Source organism: Salmo trutta, chromosome 33 (genome assembly GCF_901001165.1).
Source record: "Salmo trutta chromosome 33, fSalTru1.1, whole genome shotgun sequence".
NCBI classification, from domain to species: Eukaryota; Metazoa; Chordata; class Actinopteri; order Salmoniformes; family Salmonidae; genus Salmo; species Salmo trutta.
In genome coordinates, this window is record NC_042989.1 from 27,855,601 (window position 1) to 27,876,765 (window position 21,165).

At 41.2% G+C, this 21,165-nt stretch overlaps 1 protein-coding gene across 1 annotated transcript; it reads left to right on the forward strand.

Moving 5' to 3' along the window:
• Positions 1-60: 60 nt before the first annotated feature.
• On the forward strand, positions 61-20,971 carry LOC115172787 (mitogen-activated protein kinase kinase kinase 7). Its single transcript, XM_029730536.1, has 15 exons — positions 61-562; positions 729-825; positions 2,011-2,121; positions 2,370-2,435; positions 2,646-2,691; positions 3,085-3,223; positions 11,640-11,764; positions 11,930-12,058; positions 12,275-12,405; positions 12,617-12,704; positions 12,876-13,009; positions 13,084-13,240; positions 13,418-13,479; positions 13,732-13,847; positions 18,816-20,971. Exons 2-15 carry the CDS (start codon positions 760-762, stop codon positions 18,982-18,984), a joined length of 1,539 nt encoding a protein of 512 aa, XP_029586396.1. The 5' UTR covers positions 61-562; positions 729-759; the 3' UTR covers positions 18,985-20,971.
• Positions 20,972-21,165: the final 194 nt, after the last annotated feature.

Consider the following 21,165-nt stretch of genomic DNA (forward strand, 5'->3'; position numbering starts at 1 on the left):
CATCGCTAACCATAAAATACAATCTCGAGGCACCTTTACAGAGACGATTTCGTGTACGTCGCCCTCTATCGCTCAGGAAGGCATAAAAATAATACAATTGAGCTATGTTCAAGGTCAGCAAAGGTTGACAATCCAACGCCTACCCTTCAGGCTTGAATCGATCATTACATTGGTGCCAGTAAAATAATAATATGTGATATCTATTGGTTCTGCCTTTTCACACGGGGTTTAAACTTGGGAAGCAAGTGTCGCTTTTGAGAGGACCGCACCGGTTTTTCCATAATATGAACCGTGTACTGTTCTTGAATGCACCCCAAGGCTGCGAACATTTCACTGCGCAAACCATGGAACAAACGGCATTTGTTTTGACTCTGACATGTTCAAACTCGTTCTAATTTGCTGTTCATGCCATTTGATTTTTCCACGTTGGATGTAACAAAACTTCATACATAATGATGATAAACAGCTTGTCCAAGTTTATCGCTTTTGATACAATGTAACTCTTCGTCCTGAGTGTTCGAAACAGCGGCTCGCCGGAGTGGACAGCTTCATACTTCCTGATGTATGTTTCAACAGCGAATGGAAATTATTATGGAGGGGTTGTGCAACCCAGTTTGTGGCATGAAATATCTAGGGCTTCAACATGAAAATAAATCCCGTGTCTAAATGACTGACTGGTCAGTTTAACGGCAGACAGTATGCTAATACAGTCTATTGTTGTATTCTAGCTTGCTCTGCGGAATCCTTGCAGCCTTCAAGATGCTTGAGACACCTCCTGGCTATCCCTTCGAAGAGATAGAATATGAGGACATAGAAGTTGAAGAGGTAAGTGTCGTATGATGCCTTTTGTGAGTGGAAATTACAGTAACCTTGTTGAATAGAAGTTTAGTGTTGTGATCATCCATGTCACTTCTGTGCCAGTTTCAACTATGGAGCCAAGATAGGCTACCTCTTTCAAAACACCAGCATTATCTAATGATTTTTATAAACTGGGTGGTTCAAAGCCCTGAATGCTGATTGGCTGTCAGCCATGGTATTTCAGACCTTATACCATGGGTATGACAAAACATGTATTTTTACTGCTCTAATTACGTTGGTAACCAGTTTATAATAGCAATAAGGCACCTCGTGGGTTTGTGATATATGGCCAATACACCACGGCTAAGGGCTGTGTCCAGGTACTCCGCGTTGCGTCGAGTTTAAGAACAGCCCTTAGCCGTGGTATATTAGCCATATACCATAATTCCTCTGGCTTTATTGCTTAAATAGATTATACAGAAAATTATGAGACCGACCACCACTCAGCAACATGTCAGATTATAACCTAGGAGGGGACCTGTTGTCCAGGACTCACAGAAGGGACAGAAATGAAAACACAATTATTTATATATACACTATTTATATATTCCACTGCGCCTCCATCTTCGCACTACCCCACCATTGTAGAACATATTTTGGAAGTTATAGAAATGCATTTATTAATGTCTTCATTTGTTTTTTCCATATGTATTCTATAACAGACACCTTAATGCATAGTTTCAAATTATATTATCTAAACATTAAACAAAATATAAAAACATTTTCTTTAAAGTATAAAAAAATACAGTACCAGTCAAAAGTTTGGACAGCTACTCCTTCCAGGGTTTTTCTTTATTTTTACTATTTTCTACATCTTCAGTATTATTCTACAATGTAGGAAATAGTAAAAAATAAAATAAGAAAAACCCTTGAATGAGTAGGTGTGTCCAAACTTTTGACTGGTACTGTATATTTTTTACCTTAAACATTTAATTGATTAATGAATTAAACATTAACATTTAATACTGTAGAATTCCATTTTGACTGCTTCTTCTGGCAGCATCAAAGCCTATCATTGCCCAATACATAGCATCAGCAATCCAGGGTTTATATACATGATTGTGAAAACACAACATTTTCCTTGAAAGCATGTTACTAGACTAGAGCTGTTGTGTTTTATATGTGTGACATTTGTTTTTTGTGTATCTCCAGGTTGTTGGCAGAGGGACATTTGGAGTTGTCTTCAAGGCCAAATGGAAAGGCAAAGATGTGGCCATCAAGACCATAGAGAGTGAATCTGAAAGGAAAGCTTTTGTAGTAGAGGTACAGGAACAACCTCTCCTTACCTGCTGTAAAGCATAGTTTTTCGTCTAACCCTGTTTTTTGGGTCTAGTCTATTGTTGAAATAAGTTTTGTTATCCCAATATAAAAATTCCCACTAACATTTATGGACTCTTTTGATATTAGGTTGCAGCGGTCAAATGATATCCAATTACAATGTAAATGAAGCAATACATGAATGTTAAGATGGTGAGATCCGTTTCACTTATCCATGTCTCTTTTTCACCCAGCTTCGCCAGCTTTCTAGAGTAAATCACCCAAATATTGTCAAGCTCTATGGCTCATGTGATAATCCAGTAAGTACATTCAAGAGAGTTGTCTTCTTAGTATGATTTGCCTGGTGTTCAATTATATACTTTAGGACCATGTGTAATTATTCATTTATTAGCTATTTATTATTCATTACTAGGCCTACAGATTTTCCTCTATATTGACACCACATTTGCAATCTCATACACTAAGTGTTTTTCCCTTTTTATCAAAATGATTGTAACATTCTCACACAGGTGTGTCTTGTTATGGAATATGCTGAGGGTGGCTCCTTATACAATGGTAAGAAATCAATTCAGCTTCATTTCAACAGTATTTTCTTTCATGTAATTTCTTACCTATTTCAATAAGTGTATTGTTCATACTTCTATTTGCCAACCATAGCTTGAATCCCTCATCTTAGTCGAAATGCAATTAACAGTGTATCAATCTCCCACTATATTTCTGTGTAGTTCAGTGTGTTGTCTTGTGCAAGTGATTCTTACTGTATGTCGTTGTTCAATCATGATCTGTGAGGGTCTGTGCCAGTTACCATGTTAATATTGTATCTCTGTCTGTTCTGTGTGCCCCACCCAACTTTCTGTCTCTCTCTCTCTCTCTCTCTCTCTCTCTCTCTCTCTCTCTCTCTCTCTCTCTCTCCCTCTGTCTTGACTGTGTTGTCTGTCCCATTCCAAGTGCTGCATGGAGCTGAGCCCCTGCCCCAGTACAGTGCATCCCACGCTATGAGCTGGTGTCTGCAGTGTGCTCAGGGTGTATCCTATCTCCACGCCATGAAACCCAAGGCCCTCATTCACAGAGACCTCAAACCACCCAAGTATGGCCCTTTTGTTTGTGCTGTTGCTTAACTGCCTGTTTCAGGGTTGCAAAATTCCGGGAACTTTCCCAAATTTCCTCAGTTTTCCAGAAATCCTGGTGGGAAGATTCCTGGAATTACGAGGGAATAAGCAGAAAATTCAGGAGTCCTCCAAGCAGGATTTCTGGAAAACCAGGGAATTGTGGCAAAGTTACCATAATTTTGCAATCTGTTTACAGTACTTAAAAAAAAATATATATATATATAACTCAGTACCAGTCAAAAGTTTGGACACACCTACTCATTCAAGGGTTTTTCTATATTTTTACTAATTTCTACATTGTAGAATAATAATGAAGACATCAAAATTATGAAATGACACATGGAATCTTGTAGTAACTAAAAAAGTGTTAAACAAATCAAAATATATTTTATATTTGAGATTCTTCAAAGTAGCCACCCTTTGCCTTGATGACAGCTTTGCACACTTGGCATTCTCTAAACCAGCTTCATGAGGTAGTCACCTGGAATGCATTTCAATTAACAGGTGTGCCTGTTAAAAGTTAATTTGTGGAATTTATTTCCTTAATGTGTTTGAGACAATCAGTTGTGTTGTGACAAGGTAGGTTTGGTATACAAAAAATAGCCCTATTTGGTGAAATACCAAGTCCATTATGTCAAGAACAGCTCAAATAAACAAAGCCCATCGTTACTTTAAGACATGAAGGTCAGTGAATTCAGAAAATTAAGAACTTTTAAAGTTTCTTCAAGTGCAGTTCCAAAAACCAACCATCAAACGCTATCATGAAACTGGCTCTCATGAAGACCGCCACAGGAAAGGAAGACCCAGAGTTACCTCTGCTGCAGAGGATCAGTTCATTAGAGTTAACTGAACCTCAGATTGCAGCCCAAATAAATGCTTCACAGAGTTCCAGTAACAGACACATCTCAACATCAACTGTTCAGAGGAGACTGTGTGAATCAGGCCTTCATGGTCGAATTGCTGCAAAGAAACCACAACTAAAGGACACTCATGACTTTCCTGTGCGAATCCGAAGGATCAGGTTACAGTGGGTCAGGTCTGCAGAGCCCTCTCTCTCCCACAGAGGGGGTGAGGGATGGAGTTGGGCAGTTTTATGACGGTCGTAAATAAACTCAGCAAAAAAAGAAATGTCATCTCACTGTCAACTGCGTTTATTTTCAGCAAACATGTGTAAATATTTGTATGACCATAACAAGATTCAACAACTGAGACATGAACTGAACAAGTTCCACAGACTTGTGACTAACAGAAATGGAATAATGTGTCCCTGAACAAAGGGGGAGTTAAAATAAAAAGTAACAGTCAGTATCTGGTGTGGCCACCAGTAATGCAGTGCATCTCCTCCTCATGGACTGCACCAGATTTGCCAGTTCTTGCTGTGAGATGTTACCCCACTCTTCCACCAAGGCACCTGCAAGTTCCCGGACATTTCTGGGGGATTGGCCCTAGCTCTCACGCTCCAATCCAGCAGGTCCCAGACATGCTCAATGAGATTGAGATCCGGAGTCTTCGCTGGCCATGGCAGAACACTAACATTCCTGTCTTGCAGGAAATCACGCACAGAACAAGCAGTATGGCTGGTGGCATTGTCATGCTGGAGAGTCATGTCAGGATGAGCCTGCAGGAAGGGTACCACATGAGGGAGGAGGATGTCTTCCCTGTAACCCATGCGTTGAGATTGCCTGCAATGACAACAAGCTCAGTCCGATGATGTTGTGACACACCGCCTCAGACCGTGACGGACCCTCCACCTCCAAATCGATCCCGTGCCAGAGTACAGGCCTCGGTGTAATGCTCATTCCTTCGACGATAAACGCGAATCTGATCATCACCCCTGTTGAGACAAAAGCTTGACTCGTCAGTGAAGAGCACTTTTTGCCAGTCCTGTCTGGTCCAGCGACGGTAGTTTTGTGCCCATAGGTGACGTCTGGTGAGGACCTGCCTTACGACAGGCCTACAAGCCCTCTGTCCAGCCTCTCTCAGCCTATTGCGGACAGTCTGAGCACTAATGGAGGGATTGTGCATTCCTGGTGTAACTCGGGCAGTTGTTGTTGCCATCCTGTACCTGTCCCGCAGTTGTGATGTTCGGATGTACCGATACTGTGCAGGTGTTGTTACACGTGGTCGTCCACTGCGAGGACGATCAGCTGTCTGTCCTGTCTCCCTGTAGCGCTGTCTTAGGCATCTCACAGTACGGACATTGCAATTTATTGCCCTGGCTACATCTGCATTCCTCATGCCTCCTTGCAGCATGCTTAAGGCACGTTCACGCAGATGAGCAGGGACCCTGGGCATCTTTCTTTTGGTGTTTTTCAGAGTCAGTAGAAAGGCCTCTTTAGTGTCCTAAGTTTTCATAACGGTGACCTTAATTGCCTACCGTCTGTAAGCTGTTAGTGTCTTAATGACCTTTCCACAGGTGCATGTTCATTAATTGTTTATGGTTCATTGAACAAGCATGGGAAACAGTGTTTAAACCCTTTACAGTGAAGTTATTTGTATTTTTACGAATTATCTTTGAAAGACAGGGTCCTGAAAAAGGGACATTTCTTTTTTTGCTGAGGTTACCTTGCAGAATCTCTGCTTTTGGGCTCTGCAGGATTGAGGGGAAAGAATTATTTTGTTACAAGGAGATTTCTCCCGCCAAACTACAACATCCAAATGTAGATAATGACACAATATTCCTAACAAAAATAATTTTGGAAACAGTTTGTGGGGCTCGAAACAATAATCATGTCAAATAAGTTGTTGTTTGTGATATCTTTAAGGATGGTATAACCAAATAACGGTAACTCTACAAATGTATACGTCCCAGTTATCAGATTTACATCTAAATGTTGTGGAACATATATGATTAAATATGAAACTATTTGTGAGAAGATGAAATGTGATTTTAGCCTTCTAAATGAGAGTTGTTTTTCATGTAAAGTTTTACCCAGTTAGTAACCACGCCCACGTGAGCACAGACCTTGTAGCACCGTGATGGAACCGCCCTCCAAGGTAAAGGCATAAAAGAACCGCTAACAACATTTTACATTCGACCAGAGAACGTGAGGACCATCCACATGTTGAAATGGTTGGAATCTCTACAGACCAGTATACGGATGGTAAGCCGGACGTGTAAAATGGTTAGACTACATTAGACCAGCGTGACCGACAGCGTAAGCTGAAAGGTACGAAATGGTTAGAAACTCTGAAACTTTCAATGGAGAAGAAGAACATCTCTACCAGACCAGACAGCGTGAAGAGGTGACTACACTGCTGAAAAATTGTTTAAAACTAAAGACCAGCCAAAGTACAGCGCAAGCTGGATATGGCAAAATGGTTTGAAACTACAATACCAGAAAATGGTAAGACCCTCTGAAACTCGAAGAAGACTACACAGGAGCATTCAGTCTGCAGCTGTTTATGCACTGTTAGCCTAGGAAACTGGACTGAAGACGAGAGACAAAGAACAAATTTCTCTCACCACTATAGGTATCTCTAGGGCAGTCGTTGCCAAACTTTTTATGCGTACCCCCTCTAGCACCAGGGTCAGCGCACTCTCAAATGTAGTTTTTTGCCATCATCGTAAGCCTGTCACACACACACTATACGACACTATACACACACTATATGATTTATTAAACATAGGAATGAGTGAGAGTTTTTGTCACAACCCGGATCGTGGGAAGTGACAAAGAGCTCTTATAGGACCAGGGCAAAAATAATAATAATCAATAATTCTGCTCTTTATTTAGCCATCTTGCATATAAAACCTTATTTGTTCATCAAAAATTGTGAATAACACCGCAGGTTAATGAGAAGGTTGTGCTTGAAAGAATGCATAAACTCTGCAATGTTGGGTTGTATTGGAGAGAGTCTCAGTCTTAAATCATTTTCCGCACACAGTCTGTGCCTGTATTTAGTTTTCATGCTAGTGAGGGCCGAGAATCCACTCTCACATAGGTACGTGGTTGTAAAGGGCATCAGTGTCTTAACAGCGCAATTTGCCAAGGTAAGAAACTCTGAGCGCAGCCCTATCCAGAAATCTGGCAGTGGATTCTGATTTAAATTCAATTTTCACAGAACCGCTTGTTGAAATTTCAATAAGGCTCTCTTGTTCAGATATCGGTAAGTGGACTGGAGGCAGGGCATGAAAGGGATAACGAATCCAGTTGTTTGTGTCATCCGCTTCGGGAAAGTACTTGCGTAATTGCGCACCCAGCTGTCTCAGGTGCCTCACAATATCACATTTGACATTGTCTGTAAGCTTGAGTTCATTTGCAAGCAAAAAAGCATACAATGATGGAAAGACCTGTGTGTTGTCCTTGTTAATGCAGACAGAGAAGAGCTCCAACTTCTTAATCATAGCCTCAATTTTGTCCCACACATTGAATATAGTTGTGGAGAGTCCCTGTAATCCTAAACTCAGCAAAAAAAGAATTGATAACCAGCACATTTCACATTTCTGCCCCTTGATAACCAGCACATTTCTGTATGTTGTAAAAGCGTTTCATGGTCGCTGCCCATATCATTGCATAATGCAGAAAATACACGAGAGTTCAGGGGCCTTGCTTTAACAAAGTTAACCATTTTCACTGTAGTGTCCAAAACGTATTTCAAGCTGTCAGGCATTCCCTTGGCAGCAAGAGCCTCTCGGTGGATGCTGCAGTGTACCCAAGTGGCGTCGGGAGCAACTGCTTGCATGCGCGTTACCACTCCACTATGTCTCCCTGTCATGGCTTTTGCGCCATCAGTACAGATACCAACACATCTTGACCACCAAAGTCCATTTGATATCACAAAGATGCCCAGTACTTTAAAAATATCCTCTCATGTTGTTCTGGTTTTCAGTGGTTTGCAGAAGAGGGTGTCTTCCTTAATTGACCCCCCATAAACATAACGGACATTTACCAGGAGCTATGCCAGGTCCGCCACTTCTGTTGACTCATCCAGCTGTAATGCGTATAATTCACTGGCTTGTATGCGAAGCAGTAATTGTTTCAAAACATCTCCTGCAATGTCACTGATGCGTTGTGAAACAGTGTTGTTTGATGAAGGCATTGTCTGTATAGTTTTTTTGGCCTTTTCCCCCAGCATTGTCCCAGCCATATCCGTGGAAGCAGGAAGAATTAAGTCCTCCACAATGGTATGGGGCTTGCCTGTCCTAGCCACTCGGTTAATGGGGCGGCAGGTAGCCTAGTGGTTAGAGCATTGGGCCAGTAACCGAAATGTTGCTAGATCGAATCCCCGAGCTGACAAGGTAAAAATCTGTTGTTCTGCCCCTGAACAAGGCAGTTATCCCACTGTTAACTGACTTGCCTAGTTAAATTTAAAAAATCTATACAAAAATGGTATCTGTTGCTTTGCGACTACTCGAAAGTCGTCTTTATTCTCACTCAAACTCCCGTGGCTTATTTTTTCAAATTGTCATGTTTCGTTTCTAAATGTCTGTGCGAGAGTGAAGGTTTCCCACGAGAGAGTAACGGTTAATGTGATTGGATGTTAATTATTTGAATAGGCTACCTATATTTGACATTGTGTTGTTATTTCGCTGAACACTATATAGTTTAATTAGATTTTTGGCAGTGCAACGAGGCTACTCAGGAGAGAGAAAAAACTCACCCAAATGTATAGCCCCATTGGAAAATATAAATATACTGTTTGAAAATGTGAAGGAGAAAAAAAGAAATAATAATACAAAAACAAATGTGAATCACATTTTTATTTGGCCTACCCCCGACGGCATTGCACATACCCTAGAGCAGGTATTCCCATCCTGGGGTATCTATTCTAAACAAACAGAGTGTAGAATAAGGCCCGCTGAACACCCCGTGGTACACATCTGAAAGATGCGTTCTATCAGACACTCCGAGACCAACCTACTACAACTACAAAGGACATGGTGACCTCTGGTGGACAACCAGAGACTTACACAACCAGAGACTATCTGATGAACTACTCTCCACAGACTGATCGAGTGATTTCACCAGAGTGAGACGACAAAGACATACAAGCGTAAATATGTACTTTGTATTTCTAAATCCAAATGAGCGGTTGTTAGGGTGTTAAATATCCATATTTCCAATGACCATATTATTCAACTGTATGTACGATAGTTGAATTCCTTTGTCTCTCCTCCTCCCGCTCTTTCATTCCCCGTCCCCGTTCATTGGGGTGGCAGGTAGCCTAGTGGTTAGAGCGTTGGGCCAGTAGCCGAAAGGTTGTTGGATTAAATCCCCGAGCTAACAAGGTAAAAATCTGTCGTTCTGCTCCTGAACACGGTAGTTAACCCACTGTTCCCCGGTTGGCTGTCATTTTAAATAAGAATTTGTTTTTAACTGACTTGCCTAGTTTAAAAAAGGTGAAATAAAAAATAATAAATTGTGTAACCAGCTGTCATATCGGGTTAGTCCATCGGGGCTTTTCATTGCATCATGTTAATAACCAATGTATAATCTATCCTGTGTGTGTGTTTATGTAATCCTGTGTTATTTATTTAGTTAGTAAATAAATAATTAAGACAATTTGTGTATCGCTGATTCATCCTGGAGACTAGCGTTGGTGCAGATTTGAAGTCAACGACGTTCGGAATGAGACTGGTAATAATGATATTTAAATTACATTTGTAGAGTTAATTTTGGAAACGGTAATTCATTAAACAAACTTTTTCCGTGGTGACCCAAGATTGCTAATGAGTTAATTGTTACATGATTAGTTTAATCACCGTAATAATTAAACATAGTTAAATGATTTGATAAAATAATAGTCATCGCAGTAATGGTACCAACATCATGACAACACCAATAAGAAAAAGAGACATGCTTTGGCCAAGAAACATTTGACCGGTGGAAATCTGTCCTTTGGTCTAAATGTGAGATTTTTGGTTCCAACCGCCATGTCTGTGTGAGACACAGAATAGGTGAACGGATGATCTTTGCATGTGTGGTTTCCACCGTGAAGCATGGTGGAGGAACTGTGATGTTGTGGGGGGGCTTTGCTGGTGATACTGTCAGTGATTTATTTACAATTCAAGGCACACTTAATCAGCATGGCTACCACAGCATTCTACAGCGATACGCCATCCCATCTGGTTTGCACTTAGTGGGGCTGTCATTTGTTTTTTAACAGGACAATGACCCAACACACTTCCAGGCTGTGTAAGGGCTATTTGACCAAGAAGGAGAGTGATGAGGGTTGCATCAGCTGACCTGGCCTCCACAATCACCCAACCTCAACCCAATTGAGATGGTTTGGGATGAGTTGGACCGCAGAGTGAAGGAACAGCAGCCAACAAATGCTCACCATATGTGGGAACTCCTTCAAGACTGTTGGAAAAGCATTCCAGGTGAAGCTGGTTGAGAGAATGCCAAGAGTGTGCATAGCTGTCATCAAGGCAAAGGGTGGCTACTTTGAAGAATCTAAAATATAAAATATATTGTGATTTGTTTAACACATTTTTTGGTTACTACATGTTGATGTCTTCACTATTATTCTACAATGTAGAAAATAGTAAAAATAAAGAAAAACCCTTGAACAAGTACCTGTGTCCAAACTTTTGAATGGTACTGTATATTTAATCCTGAAGAGTCTATTAACACATCTAAGTAACATTTTTAAAAATCCCATCAGAATCCTTCAGTTTAAGCTAGAGATATCAGTTTTTTGCATAGGTTGCGTCTCAATCCACTGCATCCACCAATGTCAGCCTTCTGCATCTGGGGTGGAAAGTGGCCGAGCTACAGCTGTGTTTTTCAGATCATGAGACATCCCGAAAATCGGTAGTCTCACTAAAATGTCAGTAGCGTCCGAAATGTCTATAGCGTCAAACTATTATGACCAATCTATGGAAAGGGGAGACTCTCATTGCTCTATGACCCCCACAAGTGTCACTGGACTCATCTGAAGTCGGTAACGCTGATGTGCCAACTTCTGTCTGTAGCGTCTGAACCATTTGCGCTACAAACTAATATGACCCCACTATGGAAAGGAGAGACTCACGTTTGCTCTATGACCCCCGCAAGTGTCATGGGACTCGTCTGAAGGTAACCCATACAAACAAATGGAGGTAGTTTTGTGCCAACAAAAATAAGGGGTTAAATATGTGTCCAAAAAAACGAAAATATTTTCTGAGCTTTCTTATATCTCCTAGATATAGGACAGACACTTCAAAACCTTATTGCTTATTATTTATTTGTTTGACAGTCTTTTTTTATTTATGTGTTATTCAGTGTGTTTCTATGGGCTGTAGTAGTAGTAGTAGTAGTAGTGGTAGTAAAGGCAAAATTCAAAATCAAATAGCTAAATGATCCATGTTAAGACCGCCTTCGTAAAACAATTCCCCCCAACAGCTTAGACTTCTAGAGGTAAATGAGGTTGTACTCTCTGAACCTAAACCATAGCAATGTGTTTCAGTCTGCTACTTGTACAGGGTGGCACAGTGTTGAAGATCTGCGACTTTGGGACAGCCTGTGACATCCAGACACACATGACCAACAGCAAAGGAAGTGCAGCCTGGATGGCACCAGAAGTGTTTGAAGGCAAGTAACCTTTAGCAAGGGGTTTTCCTCCTTTCATTCAAAAGCAGAAGACCAAAATAGACCAAGCACTAAGTCTCTCTGTTTCGCCAATAGAACAATCTATGATCTCACTCTAACCTGTATTCCTTCACTCACCTGTATCTCTCTGTGACTCTTGTTGTCCAGGCAGTAACTACAGTGAGAAGTGTGATGTGTTCAGCTGGGGCATCATCCTGTGGGAGGGGATCACTCGTAGAAAGCCCTTTGACGAGATTGGAGGATCGGCCTTCTGCATCATGTGGGCCGTGCACAGAGGTAAGAGGTTACCGAGCCATAGACACTTAGTGTAGTTACATACACACAGAGGAATAAAACCGAAACTGCAAAATGTCTGTGTAGTGAAGTGGAATATAAGTTTGAAAGAAAATCTTACCTAGTTGTTAGATGAAGGAAAGAAGATGAGTAGAGGAAGCCACTTTAGGCTATTGATATTCCCCCAGTGACATGCCATTCTCTTGTATGGGTTATCAGGGACTCGGCCCCCCATGATAAAGGACCTCCCAGAACCCATTGAGAATCTGATGACACACTGCTGGGACAAAGACCCTGCCCAGAGGCCCTCCATGGAGGAGGTCAGGAACACCATGGCAAACCTCATGAAGGTACAGTACTGGAAAACCCCACAGACCCATAAGGTCAGAACTTCACATTCACAGCACTAATAATAACCCATAGATGTTAGTAAAAACCTGCAATTTAACAACTTATTTTTTAGTTATTATCAAATGGTGTCTGTTCCACAGTTTATGGGAGTTTGATTTTAGATCTGCGATTGCTGTTAGCATTGTGTACTCTTCCTCCATGTGTATGCAGTACTTCCCAGGGTCTGATGAGCCTCTCCAGTACCCTCACCAGTGTCCAGGCAACAGTAGGAGTGGCTCATCCTCAGCCACAAGCACAGGCCAGTCCCATAGATTTAAAAACAGTTGTTGACAAGTATCACTTTACATTGTACTAACATTGTGCTATGTAGTAATTGCTTTCAAAATGCATATTAATGAAATTCAGAAGATTCTGTTATTGCAGAAGTTTCTGTAAAAACAGATTGAAAACGCCATCGTCTCTTCTGTAGGTTCCTATGCAGACAACACTATCAACAGCTACCGAACTGAAAGCAACATGGAACACAGAACAAACTGTCAAGGGAGAGATGACACCCTGAAAAGCATTGAAGCTAGATTTCCACTTCAGTTCAAACCATCAAAGGTGATGCAGATATAGTTGGAGTATTAAGTTATCTCATCCATACCAATGTTCATGCTGTTCATGTTCCTTCTCAGGGGGGAACATTACGCTCCAGCCTGCCCTCGTCCAGAAGGGCTAGTGTGGAGAGCCTGCCTGATCGTGAGCGTACCCAGAGTCCTGCCCCCACTGAGATCAAAGGGCAATGTGCTGGCCAATCGGGGCCAGAGCTGAGGGTGCCTATCAGTCCCACAGGTATGGGCCCTATTTAGTTTTGGTTGTCGTAATAGAGCCAGCTTACAAAAGATGTTATATGAACGGAATCTACTGTATGTCTGACACAATATGTCACTGCAGTGTTCACCAGGGGGCAGTACCGTACAACATACAGTTAACATGTCATACTTACCAGTACGTTTTCTATGTCTTCAGATATGAATGGTTTGGACAGCTCCATCCCCATGGCTTATCTGACACTGGATCACCAGCTGCAGGTACTGCAGGAATGGGGAGTTCTTTCTCCATTCATCTTCAATGCTGACTGATACTAAATCCTATTGATGCTGATAACCAACCAGTCACATTTGACACACTATCTAAAAGCTTACTTACTACCTTTTGGGGGGTTTTATGTGTCCTCTACTTGAAATAGGAAATATGTTAAAGAAGTTAAGAAATGTACAATAAGAACAATGTGATAAATTGTAAGTGCATGACGGTGATGTGTGTTTCTGGGTTGTGTTTAGCCCCTGGCCCCATTCTCTAACTCCAAAGAGTCCATGGCTGTGTTTGAGCAGCACTGCAGAATGGCCCAGGAGTACCTTAAAGTGCAGACTGAAATCGCCCTTCTCACCCAAAGAAAGTATGTCACATATTACCATATATACAGTGCCTTCAGAAAGTATTCATACCGCTTGACTTATTCATTTTGTTGTCGAACAGCCTGAATTCAAAATCGATTAAATAGCTTTTTTTTCTCACCCATCTACACATAATACCCCATAATCACAAAGTAAAAAACATGTTTTTTTCATTTTAGCAAATTTAAAAGAAAGTAAAATACAGAAATATATATTTTTTACATACAGTACCAGTCAAAGGTTTGGACACACCTACTCATTCCAGGTTTTTTTTTTATTTGACTACCTCATGAAGCTGGTTGAGATAATGCCAAGAGTGTGCAAAGCTCATCAAGGAAAAGTGTGGCTACTATGAAAAATCTCAAATATATTTTGATTTGTTAACACTTTTTGGGTTACTAAATGATTCCATATGTGTTATTTCATAGTTTTGATGTCTTCACTGTTATTCTACAATGTAGAAAATAGTAAAAATAAAGAAAAACCCTAGAATAAGTAGGTTTGTCCAAACTTTAGACTGGTACTGTAAATATTCACATCCCTGAGTTAATACTTTGTAGAAGCACCTTTGTAGGAAATTTACAGCTTTGAGTCATCTTGGGTATGTCTGTATCAGCTTTGTACATCTGAATTTGGGGACTTTCTCCTATTCTTCCTTGCAGATGTTCTCAAGATCTATTCAATTATATAGGGAGTGGCAGTGAACAGCAATTTTCAAGCCATTCCACAGATTTTCTATGGGATTCAAGTCTGGGCTTTGGTTAGGCAACTCAAGGACTTTCATATCTTTTGCGGAAGCCATTACAGTGTTGCTTTGGCTGTATGCTTAGGGTCATTGTCCTGTTGGAACGTAAATCGTCGCCCCAGTATAAAGTTGTTTGCACTTTGAAGCGGGTCCTTATCCAAGTATATGCCTGTATTTGGCTCCATTCATTGTTCCCTCTATCCTTACCCGTCTTCCATTTCCTGCCACTGAAAAGCATCCCCATAGCATGATGTTGCCACCGCCATGCTTCCCAGTAGGGAGACTGGTCAAGAGCTGTGGCTGTTTTTCTCCAGACATAGTGCTTTGCATTCAGGCCAAATTGTACAATTCGTGTCTCATCAGACCACATCATCTTTTGCCTGATAATCTCAGAGTCTTTCAAGGGCCTTTTTGCAAAATCCAGGTGTGCTGTCATGTGCCTTTTTCTCAGGAGTGGCTTCCGTCTGGCCACTCTCCCATAAACCCCAGATTGGTGCTGTAGAGACTTTTCTTCTGGCAGGTTCTCCCATCTTAGCCAGTGGTCATTGGGTTCTTGCTCACCTCCCTGACTGAACTCCTTCTGCTAGCTCTAGGCAGAGTCTGGGTAGTTCCATATTTTTTCAAAGAACACCATTGTGTTCTTGGAAACTCTAGAAATCGTTTGCGCCTGACCTCAATTTGGAGTGTCATAGAAAAGGGGTGGTAAATACTTATGTATATGAGTTATTTCTGTATTTCATTTTCAATACATTTGCAAACATTTCTAAAAACATGTTTTCACTTTGTCATTATGGGGTATTGTGCATAGATGGGTGAGAAAAAAATCTGTTTAATCCATTTTTGATTGCCCCCCATCTATCTTCAGAGCTCGTGCTGCTAGGTGACCTAAACTGGGACATGCTTAACACCCCAGCCATCCTACAATCTAAGCATGATGCCCTAAATCTCACACAAATTATCAATGAACCTACCAGGTACAACCCCAAATCCGTAAACACGGGCACCCTCATAGATATCATCCTAACCAACCTGCCCGCCAAATACACCTCTGCTGTTTTCAACTAAGATCTCTGCGATCACTGCCTCATTGTCTGCATCCGTAATGGGTCTGCGGTCAAACAACCACCCCTCATCACTGTCAAACGCGCCCTAAAACACTTCAGCGAGCAGGCCTTTCTAATCGACTTGGCCGGGGTATCCTGGAATGATATTGACTTCATCCTGTCAGTAGAGGATGTCTGGTTATTCTTTAAAAGTGCCTTCCTCACCATCTTAAATAAGCATGCTCCATTAAAAAAATTTAGAACCAGGAACAGATATAGCTCTTGGTTCACTCCAAACCTGACTGCCCTTGACCAGCACAAAAACATCCTGTGGCGTACTGCATTAGCATCGAATAGCCCTCGTGATATGCAACTTTTCAGGGAAGTTAGGAACCAATAGGGAAGCTAAGGCTAGCTTTTTCAAACAGAATTTTGCAACCTGTAGCACAAACTCAAAGAAGTTCTGGGACACGGTAAAGTCCATGGAGAATAAGAGCACCTCCTCCCAGCTGCCCACTGCACTGAGCCTAGGAAACACTGTCACTACCCGGCACCCCCCACAGCAACTCGCCCACGCCTCCCCCATTTCTCCTTCAGCCAAATCCAGATAGCTGATGTTCTGAAAGAGCTGCAAAATCTGGACCCCTACAAATCAACCGGGCTAGACAATCTGGACCCTCTCTTTCTAAAATTATCTGCCGAAATTGTTGCAACCCCTATTACTAGCCTGTTCAACCTCTTTCATATCGTCTGAGATTCCCAAAGATTGGAAAGCTGCCGCGATCATCCCCCTCTTCCAAGGGGGAGACACTATAGACCCAAACTGCTACAGACCTATATCTATCCTACCCTGCCTTTCTAAGGTCTTCGAAAGCCAAGTTAACAAACAGATTACCGACAATTTCGATATCCCACCGTACTTTCTCCGCTATGCAATCTGGTTTCAGAGCTGGTCATGGGTGCACCTCAGCCACGCTCAAGGTCCTAAATGGTATCATAACCGCCATCGATAAGAGACATTACTGTGCAGCCGTATTCATTGACCTGGCCAAGGCTTTCGACTCTGTCAATCACCACATTCTTATCAGCAAACTAAACAGCCTTGGTTTCTCAAATGACTGCCTCGCCTGGTTCACCAACTACTTCTCTGATAGAGTTCATTGTGTCAAATCGGAGGGCCTGTTGTCTGGACCTCTGGCAGTCTCTATGGGGGTGCCACAGGGTTCAATTCTCGGCCCGACTCTCTTCTCTGTATACATCAATGATTTTGCTCTTGCTGCTGGTGATTCTCTGATCCACCTCTACGCAGATGACACCATTATGTATTCTTCTGGCCCTTCTTTGGACACTGTGTTAACTAACCTCCAGACGAGCTTCAATGCCATACAACTCTCCTTCCGTTGCCTTCAACTGCTCTTAAATGCAAGTAAAACTAAATGCATGCTCTTCAACCGATCGCTGCCTGTACCTGCCTGCCCGTCCAGCATCACTACTCTGGACAGTTCAGACTTAGAATATGTGGACAACTACAAATACCTAGGTGTCCGGTTAGAGTGTAAACTAAGTCTAGAGTGTAAATTAAATCTAGAATCGGCTTCCTATTTCGCAACAAATATCCTTCACTCATGCTGCCAAACATACCCTCGTAAAACTGACCATCCTACCTATCCTCGACTTCGGCGATGTCATTTACAAAATAGCCTCCAACACTCTACTCAACAAATTGGATGCAGTCTATCACAGTGCCATCCGTTTTGTCACCAAAGCCCCATATACTACCCACCATTTCTGGTCCTTGCTTCATACTCGTCGCCAAACCCACTGGCTCCAGGTCATCTACAATTATCTGCTAGGTAAAGCCCCGCCTTATCTCAGCTCACTGGTCACCATAGCAGCACCCACCCGTAGCACTCGCTCCAGCAGATATATCTCACTAGTCACTCCCAAAGCCAATTCCTACTTTGGCCACCTTTCCTTACAGTTCTCTGCTGCCAATGACTGGAACGAACTGCAAAAATCACTGAAGCTGGAGACTCATATCTCCCTCACTAGCTTTAAGCACCAGCTGTCAGAGCAGCTCACAGATCAATGCACCTGTACATAGCCCATCTGTAATATAGCCGATCCAACTACCTCATCCCCATACTGTATTTATTTATTTATCTTGCTCCTTTGCCCCCCAGTATCTCTACTTTATGAAAATGTATATTTGTGTCATTCTCAAAACTTTTGGCCACAACTGTACAGTACATCTTATAGTATCTAGTATCTCTACTTGCACATTCATCTTCTGCACATCTATCACTCCAGTGTTTAATTGGTATATTGTAATTACTTCGCCACCATGGCCTATTTATTGCCTTACCTCTCTTATCTTACCTCATTTGCACACACTGTATATATACCTTTTCTACTTTTGTTTGTTCCATGTGTAACTCTGTGTTATTGTATGTGTTGAACTGCTTTGCTTTATCTTGGCCAGGTCGCAGTTGTAAATGAGAACTTGTTCTCAACTAGCCTACCTGGTTAAATAAAGGTGAAATAAATAAATGCGAATTTTGAATTCAGGCTGTAACACAACAAAATGTGGAATATGTCAAGGGGTATAAATACTTTCTGAAGGCACGGTATATATTCACAGTCACTTAAGTCACATTATTTATGTATATTAATTATAGGTATTTAGTTCTTAGTAGTTGTAGCAGTAGTTTTTATTAGTTTTAGGCCTATTAGTAGTTAACAACTTTTTATGTTGTAAATGTAAGTTTCTGTTTTTTATTATTATTATTTAATTGTTATTATTATTAAACAGTAATTGCATATTATTCTTGGAACAGTTTTTTGGGGGGGGGGTACTCTTGAAAAAGAGATGGTGCATCTCGAGATTTCATCCTGCACAATTTCAAATAAATAAATATTTATCCAGCACTCCCTATGCTTTGACAGAAGATGTTCATCCAATTTGCAGACACTGTACCTCAGATGGCACTGTTCTCTTGTGTGACTAATGACTTACTGGTTTACTTGTTGTATCTGTTGTGATACCAGTTACTCTTAATAACATGAGTAAATTCATTAGAATTAGTATTTTACTGTGTAGTCATTTATTGTACAGTTACAGTGAATATAGGCTACCTAAACGCTAAACATGTTCTCTCTCCCTTTGTGGTGGTGATGTGTAGGAAGGAGCTGATCTCTGAGCTGCACCAGGATGAGAGGCAGCAGCAGAACACGTCCCGTCTGATTCAGGAACACACCAAACTGTTGGACGAGAACAAGAGTCTCTCCACCTACTTCCACATTTGTAAGAACAAGCTGGAGCGGATCCAGAGTCAGCAACAGACGAGTTAGAATGCCTCCTGGTGTGTGCCTGTTGCCCTAGAACTGTCCTCAGATCAGCAGCAGCCGAAGACACTGTCTGTCAAGTGGCCATTTTGTGATGTCTCTTCTGTTGACCCTCAGCGGTTTTGGGATCGGCTGCAGCCAAATATGCCTACCATATTTGTAATGAATGCTTTATATTACTCATCAACTGTTTTCGGATGAGCAGCTAAAGAGACTGGCCGTTTGTTAACACTTCCCTGTTGCTCTTAAACTGTTCTTGGATCATTGGCCAAAGAGGAAAGCCATACTATTATAAATGTTTTGTAGATCCTCAACTGATCCACAGTCAGCAGCAGACTGCACACAGCAGGTCTCCCCTCAGGTCCTTGCTCCCCAATGCGCTGTACAGTTAAGATACTCTGCCGCGTTCAGTACAACAATAATATTGTGCAAGATGTCTCATTAACAGCTCAGTTCATTTGCACGCATGTCTCGCAAAGACGTTATTCTATTCTGCTAGAGGAACAGTGGACTCGTTGAACAAGGGAAGCCTGGAGGCCCTGTAACATCTTATACTGTAGCTGTTGACATCCAAAATAAAATGCGGTTTCCTCTAGAGATTGATCTTTGGTCAGTTTTGTATTCCCCTCCCCAATGTTTAAAGTTAGGATTTGAGGAGGACAAGCTGATCCTAGATCTGTGCCTAAGTTTAATTTCTGCTCTTAGTGTGACATCCAGGAAGTATCAGAGTGTTGTTGGTGTTGTTAAGGTGGATGACTTGCAGTAACACCTCAGACGACTTGAGGTGTTTCCTGTCTTGTGGCAGATGTCTGTCCCCTCCCCAGGGCTGTTGTAGAGTTGCTAGTATTGAAAGAAGTGGCTCAGCTTGTTGTTCTTCTCTGGCTCTGACCTCTCTGTGACACTAGCTTTGTATGGAGATGACTAAGATGTGCACAAAAGGCTGTCATTTCATATATATTTGCGTCTTTTTCAATTTCTATGGCATTCTTATATCTTTTCCCCTTGCACTGGCTCGTTGAGAAGTAATTATTACTATTTTAAATGAATCTTCATTTTTATGATTTTTATATAGCCTATACTTTTCCATGTTCGGTGAATCAGCAAAGTTTTACATTTGTTTTGAGATCTTTCTCACTCTTTCTGCCTTGGAGGTTTTAGATATTTTTTTTCTCATTCTCTAAATTTAGAATGCCACCACCACTAAATATTAGTTTTTATATTTTGTTAATTTAGTCAATTATTTCACTTTTGTATTCATGTGCTGGTTGTGGACTAAGAGTTTGGTCTTGTTCTAGCACTTCCACCAATGTGTTATACACTTTTGTTCGCTTTATTTGCCCTCTGTGTGCGCATGTTCACAAGTTGCCTTAGGCTATATCTCACTTTCTGTACTGTATTTTTAAAAATAGCATTTTGACTTGCAAAACCAGATGTCGTCAATGCACTTTTGAACGTACAGTGAGCTCAAAAAGTATTGGGACATTAACACATTTGTTTTTTTGGCTCTATACTCCAGCGCTTTGGATTTTAAATGATACAATGACTATGAGATTAAAGTGCAGACTGTCAGCTTTCATTTGAGGGTATTTATTTATTTTCATATCAGGAGAACCGTTTAGAAATTACATCAATTTTTGTACATGGTGCATAGTTATTTTGTGCCCAATAGAACTGTAAATGGGGGGGACTATGTACAAAAAGTGCTGTAATTTCTAAACGGTTCACCGTATATGGATGAAATTACCCTCAAATTAAAGATGTCACTGTCCCAATACATTTGGAGCTCACGGTATATCTAAGGATTTCAAAAGTACTCAAATAAAAGGTAATGCACACAAGAAAAGGCTATTTTTACATTATTTGTATAAAGGACATCTCTAATATAAAGTTACCCTAGCATATCTTTTTTATTTAATTTGCACTTTGTGTGTCACTCAGTGTATCTGAAATGCCTGTATACTTAAGTGCATAAAACAGTTCCTAATATCTACGATTTCAATGGTTTTGGTATATTCTGTATATTCTGTAGAATAATATCTGCACAAATGTCCTTTATTTCAATTGACTTGTCCCTTTTTTTAAACCACTTGGTGACACCCTTGAGCACTGTTTTAATCTCCTTTATTTCAGTTTTGTGCTCTGTCATGCGCTTGATGCATAACAAATCATTTTGGTAGCCCCTGTTCA